Here is a 13,019-nt window from a genome sequence, read left to right on the forward strand (position 1 = left end):
CTTTCTGTGTGAGATGATGGTAAATTACAGGCCTGATGAACCATACTCAAATAAGCTGCCCTCTTGTGTCTCCCAGAATGTAATGAATAGTTTTTGGTGGTCACTAGGGCAAACATGTCTTTTCTGTATACTTTACAGGAGAACTTGTTAAGCTCTCTTTTCACGGTCACATCTAAAAAATTTAAGGAATTATCTTTCTCTTCTTCAACTGTAAAATTTCCTTTCTGATCTAACAGTTTTAAGAATTGTGATATATTAATATTGTTATTTAGATGTTTATCTATTATCACAAAGGTATCATCTACGAATTGTGTCCAAAATTCTAAACCTTGAATTTTATGGTGTTCTAAATGATCTAAATAGATGTTGGCAAGGATACCTGTGGCTGGAGCCCCATTGGTAATCCATTTTGGCTATATATCGTGTTATTAAACGTAAAATATTTTTTTGGTAACAAACTGCAAGATTTTCATGTATGTATGTATGTTTAGTCCTCAGCCCGAAGGCTGGTTGGATCCTCAACAGTTCCGCCATCAGCTGTCATAGATGGCCTAGGCATCACTGAAGAGGCGTACTAGGGAAATGAGGAGATTATCATAATATGTTCTATTTCTAATTTCCGTAGTTGACCTTGACTAGTTAATTTCATTCTTATAACGTCTAATGTTTAACGACCGGGATATTCGCATACATATTAGTTATGTCATAGGAACAAATATAGTGATGTGGCAATATTTTGAAGTTTTCCAAAATTTTACAAAACTCTACCTAATTTTTAATTGGTAATTTATTATGAAACTTGTAATTGTTATAAAGAAATGTATGTATAAATTGGGAGATCTTGTATGTAGGACTATTCTTGCAATTAATGATAGGTCCTACTTCATCAATTTTAGGCAATGCTCTAGCCAATTGTAACTTAAGGTTTGTATTTATCATCTTCTAAATTTCGTGCTCATTAAGTATAAACATAGAATTTTACAATTAAGATGTTAGATTCTTTTGGATTTGGACAATGTGGTCCTTATTAACTTTAGAGAATGACTCGTCTGAAGAAAACCCTACTGTCTTTTCAATGTAATCTTTCCTATCTAATATGACCATGTAACTACTCTTATCAGCTTTAGTTACAAGAACGTTGTTGTCTTATTTTCTTTTTAAGATCTTTGTTACATGTAATATTGTCTACTGAAACATTGGCTTTGAGTTGATTAACTAATTGAGGGAGTCTTTTCTTTATTTCATATCTTAGATCATCTTGGGAACCCATAGGGAGTGTTTGAATATTAGATTCGGCTTCAGCTATGGATGTAATGATATCATCTTTACTAAAACTTGGCCAATTAAATTTAGGTCCTTTGTTTAGGGTGAACAATTCTTGGTCTGTGAAATGTGTTCCAGAGAGGTTTTTGACTGAACTTAACTTGTCCTGAATCGTTAACGGATTTACTTTAGGTTTTCTATCATCATCATCATCATCATCATCATCATCATCATCGTCGTCGTCGTGATTAATGTTTTCTATATCTGATTTCACTCATTTGAGATTATCTAATTTCTTGTCTAAAGTAGCTGTTTTTTTGCTGAAGATATTTTCCATTTTTTTGTAATATGATGTTGAAATAAACTCCATTCTAATGGGACTAGCCATAGGGGCCTCAAGATGTGCTAAATATAACTTTTCATTTATAAAGGTTTTTTTTTTTTCTGTAAAGAAATTGCCCTACCAACAGTGCTTCTGCACCTCCCAACCAGTCAGGTCCTGCCAGGCAAGAGGAAACACAAGTACAATACACGCAATAGTGTAGTAAGGAACAGACCAGAGCTAGGCTCGAAAGGTAACCAGCCATAGGGAGGAACATAATAAAAGCGTAAACATTTCCTTTTACTTTTGAAAGTTCAAACCCACCAAGATATTTTCTTTCTATCCAGACCTTGCCATTTATTTATTTTTCTATTTGAAGCTTTGGTGATCTCCTGTTGATCAAATAACAGCTGACAAGGTTCCATTTTTCTCCCACCTCCGAAGCTACAGCTCAACCTTAAACTTTTAATCAGTACACTGAAGCTAAACCAAACTTCAATAAAAAAAATTTATAAAGGAGGATTATATTATAATGTACTTTTTTTAACATGTGATTTTAAAATTATTCCAAGAAAGTGGTAGAACAGCACTACAACAATGCTGCTTGTGCAGTCAAAAATGTTTTTAAATATCCTTGAAAGGACATGTACTCATTAGTATTAAGTCATTAGACAGTGACATTACAGTGTTTTAATTAGATATTTTATTGAGATGCTATGGCTGACAAGGTCTTCAAAAGAAGATGAAACATGTACCAAATTATGCATACATAATTCAAGAATAAATGTATTTTCACTTGCAAAGTGAGATGTATTGATTGGGCAGACAAGTAAACTAAATTAATGTTCTTAATTAAGTTGTATCAATACGGACCAATATAATGAAATTTCTTAATTGTAATATTAGGTTTCCTAACTGGCACAAGCTTCTGTGCGGTCGAAGGCTGGGTGGAACCCACCTTCAAGATTTTACTCTTTGTGGCATTGCTCACAGGAGCAACTGCCGCCTTGGGCACAATGATCTTCACAGGCATTGATGAAACGAATAAAGAACCTGACTGATCCTGTGCTATCACGCTAAAGTCTAGTGTCCTTGCAGGAGTATTCATGGAATTAACTTACGGCACACTTTCTGGTAGGAATGACCATCCAGTGTCTTGATCTCCTGGATCTTCTTCTCACTGAGATATAGCAGATAGTTCCTATGTCAAAGAGAATGAAGACCAGGGCAGTTAGTGCAACTGTTTGGAGGTGTGCCCTTTTCCACGGCATGAGCCTCCCTTCCACATGTACAACACACAGATTGATTCAAACAACGAGTTAACATGTGCTCGAATCTTTGGCATTGATAGCACTGCACGGGAGGTGGGATATAGAGCCTCACATCGCAACAATAGGTTGTTACCTTGATTTACTCTGGTAACAATGACACCTGAAGGAGACAATGAATGCAGTGGTGGAAACGTTTTCACCGTTGACTTTGGGTGTAATGCATGGAACATGTGTTACGCTACGGTGCTTCATGTCTCTCAATCAACTTATTAATTTTTTTTGTTACTGGCTTTACGTCGCACCGACACAGATAGGTCTTATGGCGACGATGGGACAGGAAAGGGCTAGGACTGGGACGGAAGCATCCGTGGCCATAATTAAGGTACAGCCCCAGCATTTGCCTGGTGTGAAAATGGGAAACCATGGAAAACCATCTTCAGAGCTGCCGACAGTGGGGTTCGAACCTACTATCTCCCGAATACTGGATACTGGCCGCACTTAAGTGACTGCAGCTATCAAGCTTGGTAATCAACTTATTAGTGTTCAAGATGAGATCATGGTGGAAGACGACTCCATGAACCAGATTCAAGGATGTGTGCTCTTCCACTTTGACGGGTATTGCACAAAAGGGGTCGCAATAGGCAACTGATCAGTCTAAACAACTGCCACTGATCAGTGCACATCTTTAATAACAAGCTACCGTTTTGCATTTTCTTTAAGTTATTATGTTCACCGTAGACACCTTCAATGTGTCTACTAAACAAAATAAACATCACCAGCTTAAAATCTTCCCCATCAGTTCTGGTAGCAACCAGGAACCTAGGGAAGCTGAATCCCATGCTTTTACACTGTGCTTGTTCCCAGGGGGTTGATCCTCTGAGGGAATCAAAAGTTAAAGACTTGGATGGGGGACCACCCTAGACTGTCTTTGGATGTTTATTTCTGGCCTTGCCTAAAATCCTCCTCCCCGAATACCACCCACTCTGATCAGGGGCCTCCGTAGCCAAACCAAGCAGTCAAGGCAATAGCCACCAGGTCATAGCAGGTATTGGTCAAGGTCTGACGTTAGACGATGCCTAATATGGACTGACTGAGGCAATGAGCACTAGGGCTCCCTTCCTCATATCTTCCATAATAGCATGTACCCCATAGTGTATACAGAGTAATAAATATAGATGAAAAATAGTTTAAAAATAATTAATAATAATATGTTCGACTGGAATTTGGCTGTGCGGAACCTGCGCTGTTAGGCGGGTAGTTCTGCTGAATACATGGCGCACCCAACCGATGGGTTGGGGATACTGTCTGGGCTTTCAAGCGTAGTCACACACGTAAGAGGCTCCTCCCCAAGCAGCACGCACATCAAATTTTGATTCGATCTACAACCAATCCTCAAGAAGAAATAGGAAAAAAAAAAAGGGGGGGGGGAAAAAGGAGGGAATTGAAAGCCACATGAACCTTTTGGTCACCTGTACGACAGGCAGGGGATACCGTGAATGTATTCTTTATCTGTGTCTCTCACCCACAGGGGGTAGGCCTACCTCTGGTGATCTTGGGATGCAAAGTTCGATGCTCTACACTGGTGCACACAGGGAGTTAGAATAGCCCCTTAATGATATCTAGGAGAGAAATGTTAGTGGTGAATTATAAGACATAAGTCTCTTTCTTTCAAATGTTGAGTTAGACAAATTTAATACCCCTTCCAGTATTCTACATGATAAAGAAATCCATTCAAGTAATCTTTACTGATTCTGAGAAGTCTCCTTTGATAAGAAAGTTCCGAACTGTAATAGAAGTGGTAACAGACAGAAGATGGAAGAGGTGATCTTAAGATTCATGTTAATGAAATGCCCAAATAAAAGATTTAATAAGGGCATGTAACAATCCTAATAAAAACAATGTACAACAAATTAGCTAGAAACTTTCCTTAATATCAGTTAAAATTGTTAGAAATAGAAGAGCACTTCCTTAATCTTTGAAAAACTTAAATATTTACTCTTTTTTTTTCAATGGGCTTGGCAGACTGACACGTACTAGCTTCTGTTGGCTCAATGAACAATGTAATTTAAAACTGTGGCTACCCCATACTATACACAAAGAATTTTACAAAATATCAGGGAAATGTCTTGACTCCATTGACTCTTATATGAAAAATAGATAGTAGGACATAAAACCAAAAGCATTAACTAGTACTTTCTTAAAATCAGAATATGGTATAGACAACTGCTTGCATTTCAAATCAGGAAATTTTAAATAATTCCAAGAAAACAAAAGACAAAACTTACCTAAGCCAGCCTTTTCTGTATCGTGAACAGGTATATCAAAAGTAAAGATTTCTTTATGTTTCCAAGGGTAGACCAAGGCGTCATCATTTACTTTCTCAGGGGGCTGCAAGTGAGGAAGGAAGAAGAATCAATTTGTGAACAATTTACTTTAAAACTATGGCTACCCCAATTTATACACAAAGAACTTTACAAAGCATAGGGGAAAAGGCTTTACTCTAAGATTAATGTACAAAACTTAGAAGTTACCTCCTCTTCAGTAGGTTTGTTATTAGGGTACGTTCACAAGTGATTCCAGCATATGTACACATGAGGTATCACTGTCTGGTGTTCAGAGGAATTTACTGTATTCTAGGCTGGATTAATACTAAATGAAATGGACTTGCTAATTTTGTGATTGTTATAAGTTGAGTGCTCTTTATTAAAGTGAGAAAGATGGTAGTTTTACATAATGTATGCAAAAACTTTAGTTGCAGAATCCAATGCTTTAATGATTTCAGTGTTAACACATCAGCTACATTACTAAACAAGACTGATCTGATAATATTCAAAGGGCAAGACTAGGATACAATGTAAAATAGTTTCCGCTATAATGCACTCCAACAGTGATAACATTTCCGAATCCTATTACTTTGGTTATTGCTAAAAATAAAAACAAATTCTCATTTTAAATCTGTTTAGAATATGAAAATGATCAGACTTCATAAAAATATTTTAATATTTACTATAATGCCAAAAAATGTGTAGGAATTTGACAGAAAATAAAATTATGAAAACAAAATCAAAAATATGAAGAGAGCAGAGAATAAAGACGGAAAGAAGGAAAGGGAGAATATGCCAAAATTACTGTTTAAAAAGTGCATAGAGAGTGAATTTATATGCTAAAACAAAATTTGTACTTTTGATTTTTATTTCTTTAGGCATATACATAGTGGTGAAAATCTCTTTCTTCGGCATATTTCAGTTATTTCTGGGATCACTGGAGCCATTCAGGCACATGATTATGGCCAGGGATTTAAGGGCAAATGTCCTTCCTGCCATCATGTGATTTTTGAGATGAAAATCTCAACCCAAAACCAATTGAGACTTGAAACTCAACCTTCCAGGTGGGAAGCCATCAGCTAAGCCACTGGGCTAATCACGTGTGGAGTAACTGAACACATATTCCAATTTATTTCTTGACACTTTTGTCTTTTATTCCCGGTGCAAACATGTAGAAACAGGTAGAAATGTTTTCGTGTCATTGATATAACTTTAGAAACCCAACTGCTTTTCATATTTGTGCAGTTGAAATCAATGACTAAAGAGTATGGTATTTTAGATTTTGTAGGAATATGTATTTACCAAACACTGTAGGAGGAATATTTCTTTAAAATTAAACTTTCATTATAAGCTTGTGACTTTTACCCATATTTATGTGTACAAAAATTATTTATACACAAGAGTACCTGTTTGCTTATGGTCACTCAATACCTCTGAACATTGAGCATCTGGGTCATTTAGCTCTTGATCCAATACATAGAGAAAGAGAAGTTCAGAGTATGAATCAGTATAATATCACTTTAGTTTGACAATGATTCAAGGTATAAGATTAGAGATTATGGACCAAAAATTGATTAAAATACCCCAGAACTTTCTTGATAGTGACATTCCCATACATAGCATACCTGGTAGGATGCTCGTAGGGGTAACTTCCCTATCCCCTACATTATGATCCCAATTAGACAATGCCTTCTTTAATCTCCTATGTTCTCTAGGAAAGACAAGATTCAATGCCCAACAGAACATTAACTACTCTAATCAAGTTAAGCTTCTGCCATGAAGATATTAAAATGGGTACCCCCACTCCAATTCACTGAACAAAGATCGAACAGCACTGCATGGCACTTTATAATAATGACTTGGTATTTACAATATCTTAATATCTGGGACCACATGTAACAGTTATTAAAACAATAACTGGGCATAAAATAATACACATTCCTCTACTTCGGGAGCAAGATGGCAAGTGTAAGATTAAATATGTTCAAGGAGTCTTAACATTATTAGTTTTTTAAACTATGGTGTTAATAATCAGATCACCTTTATACTATATTTATTCATATTTATCTCAAATTTTCTGCACAGTTGCTACTTGATAATGCATACCAGACCCTGGCTTAAATTTTTACTCTCAAATTTAAGACATATTTGATCCAGCTAAGGACTGTGAGCTCTATGCACAACTAAAATGATTTGAACATGCAGTTTTTTATCTTTGTAGTCTTGACCACCCCCACCACAAGCCTTGCATGCAGACAGAGACCTCGCGTGATGTGGTCCTCGTTCCTGTAGAGCCATCCCTTGATACGTCCGTCGCTGAAATGGTGGGTGTCACACTCGAGCTCTCCTGCGGTACCTGCAGATCAACATAGCCAGATGGCTTGCATCAAAGCTCTGCCATTCCAACACCACAGAAGCACCGCTAAAAGCATAGCAAATTCAACCCCCCTGCACACACCAAAGGATTATATGGAATATAGAGTGCAGAATGTCTTAGTCTAGTTACATCAAGTTAAAACTCACACTTCCACTGCTGACTGACAAGTCTGTATTTCAGTAGTGTTTGCTGTATTAACTTACCAATTTGTCTGTGTATACTAATATTACTGTTGCAAAAGGAATACATACATACATACATACATACATTACATACATACATTACATACATACATACATACATACATACATACATACATACATACATACATACATACATACATACATACATACATACATACATACATACATACATACATAATTCATTGAAAACTGTTGCGCCTTTCAGCATTCAGTCTGCAAGCCTTTGTAAATATACTGAACACCACTACAATCCCTATTTGTAATTATCTCTGTGGGCTCATTTAGCTCCGCATTCCTTATCCTTAAATATTTAGAAATCATCATCATCTTGGTCTCCCTCTTACTCCTCCTATTCTCCTTGATAGAGTCCATTATTTTCCTAGGTAAACTAACATCCTCGATTTGCCTCACACCACCCCTCCACCAAAGCTAATTTGTGCATACAGCTTCATCCATTGAGTTCATTCCTAACTTTGCCTTTATCTCTTCATTCTTTGAGTACCCTCCTGCCCAAAGAGGATAGAATAGAATAGAGATGAAACTCAATGATAAATTTTGGTACCAAGCCACTCGGCGCTAGTAGTTTCACTCTTATCAGAGATAGTGCCACACTGCGCATTTTGTGCACTATCTTACCGCTATTATCAACAGATAGCGCAGAGAAGCGACATCCGGCGCAGTGATGCACATCCAGGTATGCTTACAGCTCCCCCCCCCCCCTTTCTCCTCCCCTCGCCCCCTCCACCCCTCTCCCGCCAGCGATAATTATGCAGTTCTACTACTTCCATGCCCAATACATTGTAATTCATACATTTTTATTTGCAAGTACTTACTAAGTTGTAAATAATGATCTGATACCCCTAGTTCGTATGGCATACTATCTTACTGAGAACATAACCACACACCTCAAAGCAGCTTTAATTCAAATGAATGATTGACACATTAACACAAAGCTGATATTATAACAAATAAGAAATCCCTTCGAAAGCAAGACAGCAGAGCACACCATATGCAAGAGAATGGGATATCAAATCAATATCCAAGTACCACATGAAAATAATAATAACAAAATTAAATGCACTGAGACAGGAAATATATAGAACTACATTAATAGAACCATTCAGCTTTCAGCCCCTGATGTGTACTCAACAGGAAATACAGGAATTCAGGAGGACTGGCGAAGATATATTTCAAATAAACAAGCACAAGGAACAAAGATTTACAGCACAAGCACATGAGCACTTGGAATTCAAATAACACAAATACTGTAGCATCATGGGAACTATCGATTAAAATCGAACAAGGTTAATTGATTGGGTAAAGTCGAATTCGATGCAATTATCTCCACAATGCTTGACGTTTTATGACTAATTAATTTGTTAGAAGGGCCCACTGATTGAGATTAGACTTGAAATACTTGAAATACTTCACTCTGAGACAAACTGCCTTTAATTATGAACATCGCTCATTTCATGCTTACTTGCGTGCCATCTACAGAACCTGTATATAACTATTTACACGTTATGAATGACCTCCAGCACCATCTAACAGGAGAGACTAAAACTACCTGGAACCATAAGCCCCATTAGACTTTCACGCCCCTGCTCCTGCAATTGTTCTCACTTGCTTGTACCAGTGATCATTCTCGCTACTTTCATACCTGTTACTTCTAACTCATGAATAAGATATTCTGAGTCCAGCCAACTTTCACTTCCGTATGGTAAAGCTGGTCTGAAAGCAGGCTAGTGTAAAGACAGTTTCATCTGGAAACTGACTTCTTTCTTACAGAATACTGCAAGCTCACTGTATTAGCTTTGCTGCAACGTGGTTCAATCTCACTTACTATACTACTATCCTGGGAGAGAACACATCCTATATACCTGAAATGATTTACCTGTTCCAGTTTTGTGTTCCCAACTTGATATTCAGTTCTCTTAGGTTTCCTCGATACTGACATCACTTAAGTCTTGGAAATGCTAATTTACACATCATATTTACTGCACCTATTTTCAAGTTTCAAGATTGTATTAAGATCAAATCATCAGCATAGGCCAAACTGCTTACTACATTTTCACCTTACTGAATGCTTCCCTGCCACTTTTTACCTTTATTTATACCTTTCAGTAGAAGATCCATGTAAACTATGAACAACAACAATGAAATATTACAGCCTTGTATAACCCCTTAAGTACCCTGAACCATAAACTCATTCTACCATCAATTCTCACTGCAACCCAATAGTCAACATAAATGCCTTTGATTGCTTTTAATAATCTACCATTGATCCCATAATCCCTCAGTATGGCTAACATTCTTTCCCTCGGTACTCTGGCATATGCCTTCTCTAGATATACTGTATGAAAATGAACATAACTGTCCATTCCATAGTATTTTTCAATTACTTTGCTCAAACTGAAAATCTAATCATGACAGTCCCTCTTAATTTCAACCACTGATCGCACTCACTTCCAAAATGCCAGTGAACACCTTGCCTAACGCACTGATCAATGAAATAATAGTTGCTAGAGTCTTTCTTGTTCCCTTGCTTATAGATAGGTGCAATTGCTGCTTTTGTCCAATCAGAAGGTACCTTACTGACATTCCATGCTAATCTTACTACTCTGTAAAGCTATTTCATCCCAGCTTTCCCAATATATTTCACCATTTCAGGTCTAACTTCATCTTTTCCTGCTGCTTTGTGACAATGGAGTTTATTTACTATCCTTTCCACGTCCTGAAGTGTAATTTCACTAAGATCATTGTCCCCATCCCCATGATCTTGGTTGTTTGCAATGTAAACAAAAATATTTGCCTTAACGTTGAGTAGATTTTCAAAGTACTCTCTTAACCTGTCCAATATAATAATAATTTCGTGTGGCTATTTCTAGCCGAGTGCAGCCCTTGTAAGGCAGACCCTCCGACGAGGGTGGGCGGCATCTGCCATGTGTAGGTAACTGCGTGTTATTGTGGTGGAGGATAGTGTTGTGTATGGTGTGCGAGTTGCAGGGATGTTGGGGACAGCACAAACACCCAGCCCCCGAGCCACTGGAATTAACCAATGAAGGTTAAAATCCCCGACCCGGCCGGTAATCGAATCCGGGACCCTCTGAACCGAAGGCCAGTACGCTGACCATTCAGCCAAGGAGTCGGACACCTGTCCAATGATTCGCTGGGATCTACTCTGAGTCCAACTGATTTCCCCTAACACTATTCATTTCCTGTTCTTCCTCCTTTTATAAAATTCTTTATTCATCATCATCATCATCATCAGTTAACCGTCTCCAGTCTCCCAGGTGCGGTGAAGATTCTTTATTACCATCCAGAAAGGTTTCCCTTGCCACTCAAATAAGCCTTTTCAGGTTATTACCAAATTCTTCCAGTGATTCCATTGATTGTTCGATTCAACAATTATTTGTTTCATTCTGTTTCTTTCAACTTCATACAATTCCATGGCTTGTTCAGACCTTATTTGGAGCCATTTCTGGTATGCCTTCTTTTTACGTTTACGAGCTGCCCTCACTTCATCATTCCACCAAGATGATCGCTTTTCCCGATCTTTGCACACCGGTGTTCCTAGTTATTTCCTTGCTGTTTCTACTACAGCATTCCTATTTGCCATCCATTCTCTTTCTATATCCTGAACTAGCTTACTGTCTGCAGTTTGATACTTTCCACTAATTAAATCCATGTATATTTCTATGTTAATGTACTCATACCAGTGATTCTCTACCCTTATTTGTCTACAGACTGATGTAACTTTCTCTATCCTCGGACTAGAGATACTTAGTTCATTACAGATCAAACAGTGGTCTGTATCATCAAAAAATCCCTAGAACACTCGCACATACCTAAGAGATTACTTGGATTCAATGTCTGTTATGATATAGTCTATTTTGGATCTGAAGCCCCAACACTCCCATGTGCAGCAGTGAATAGCCTTATGTGAAGAATGTATTAATAACTGCTAATCTTTATAGTAGCAAAGAAATCGAGTAAACACCTCCCATTCCTATTAGTTTCCGTATCTTCCTCATATTTTTCAGTTCTATTTCCAACTCTTGCATTGAAATAGCCCATTAGAACTATCCTACCCTTGCAGTTAACTGACAACAATGTTACTCAGTGCTTCAAAAAACTTGTCAACTTCATACCAGTCTGCATCCTCACATATATGGCATACAGCTTTTAGTGCTGGGAGTGTCCGAAGACATGTTCGGCGACCTGCACGTCGCGATGAGGGTGAAATGATGATGAAGACGACACATACACCCAGCCCCCGTGCCAGAGAAATTAACCAATGATGGTTAAAATTCGCGACCCTGCCGGGAATTGAACCCGGGACTCCTGTGAGCAGAGACCAGCGCGCTAACCATTTAGACATGGAGCCAGACAATGTGAGAGAATTTACATGAGATATGAAGGCTCAGGTGCAAATCACAGTATACAGAAACTTTGTTTAAAACATTACCATCCTAAAATATTTGAAAGTCAGCAAATCTCTAATACAAGAATTACAATTTTCATTAAAATATTTTGAGGCCTACAGTGGATATGGCATATGGTTTCCACATTTCCTAATAAAGTGCCCAAATGCCTTCAACACTGATGATCATGTGGATCTTGCTAGGAAGGGAAGCAATGAAGAAGGCAATATAGAGCTTACATTCCGTCACCTCTCTACAGGCAGCTAGAGTACCAGTGAGCTGGCAGTTTATTTTACTTTGGTTTTATTCACATCTTCACAGTGAGTGTGTGAGTTTGCTGTCAGGTCATGGGGCCCATATAAATTTTTTTTAAAAAGAATCAGCTACCCAGAGTCAAACAGAATCTCATGAACATTTTCATGGATTAACACATTCAACACAGTGCTTGAGTGTTGCTCAGGCTCCGTTACCTACTGCCACATATAGAGCCTGAGCGCTGTTTGAGCTTGGTTTACCTAACGAATGCATCATCACATAATGACATGAATGACTAAATGACAGATATTATACTGCTGCTGGATGGGGGCCACTGTCCATTGCTGGATAGAATGTGAATGTTTGTTGTGGAGAATAGCAAGCATGCAGTCTATGCACTTGAGTTTTCATACTCATTTCTACATTTGCATCACTGCACCTTGCTTCCCTGGGTGATAGTGCGATAGAAAACCTAAAGACAATAAACTCTAATTTAGGATCCGTAAACAACAACAACAGCGATGATGATGATGATGATGATGATGGATGCTTCCCTGCCTTACATCAACAATTTACATAA

General features: G+C 37.9%; 1 protein-coding gene across 8 annotated transcripts in view; it reads right to left on the minus strand.

Annotated features, from left to right (window-relative positions):
• Positions 1 to 13,019, minus strand: part of baz (bazooka) — an 842,954-nt gene that overhangs the window by 192,722 nt on the left and 637,213 nt on the right. For 7 of the 8 annotated variants that reach the window (XM_068226299.1, XM_067141556.2, XM_067141555.2 and 4 more), the window contains 2 exons: positions 7,444 to 7,536; positions 5,142 to 5,244 (listed from right to left, as the gene is read on the minus strand). In XM_068226299.1, the coding sequence (XP_068082400.1) occupies positions 5,142 to 5,244; positions 7,444 to 7,536 (196 nt within the window). The remainder of the gene's footprint in view (positions 1 to 5,141; positions 5,245 to 7,443; positions 7,537 to 13,019) is intronic. The other variant, XM_067141558.2, reaches the window with a different exon arrangement.

The sequence above is a fragment of the Anabrus simplex genome, chromosome 2, assembly GCF_040414725.1.
Source record: "Anabrus simplex isolate iqAnaSimp1 chromosome 2, ASM4041472v1, whole genome shotgun sequence".
Taxonomy (NCBI): Eukaryota; Metazoa; Arthropoda; class Insecta; order Orthoptera; family Tettigoniidae; genus Anabrus; species Anabrus simplex.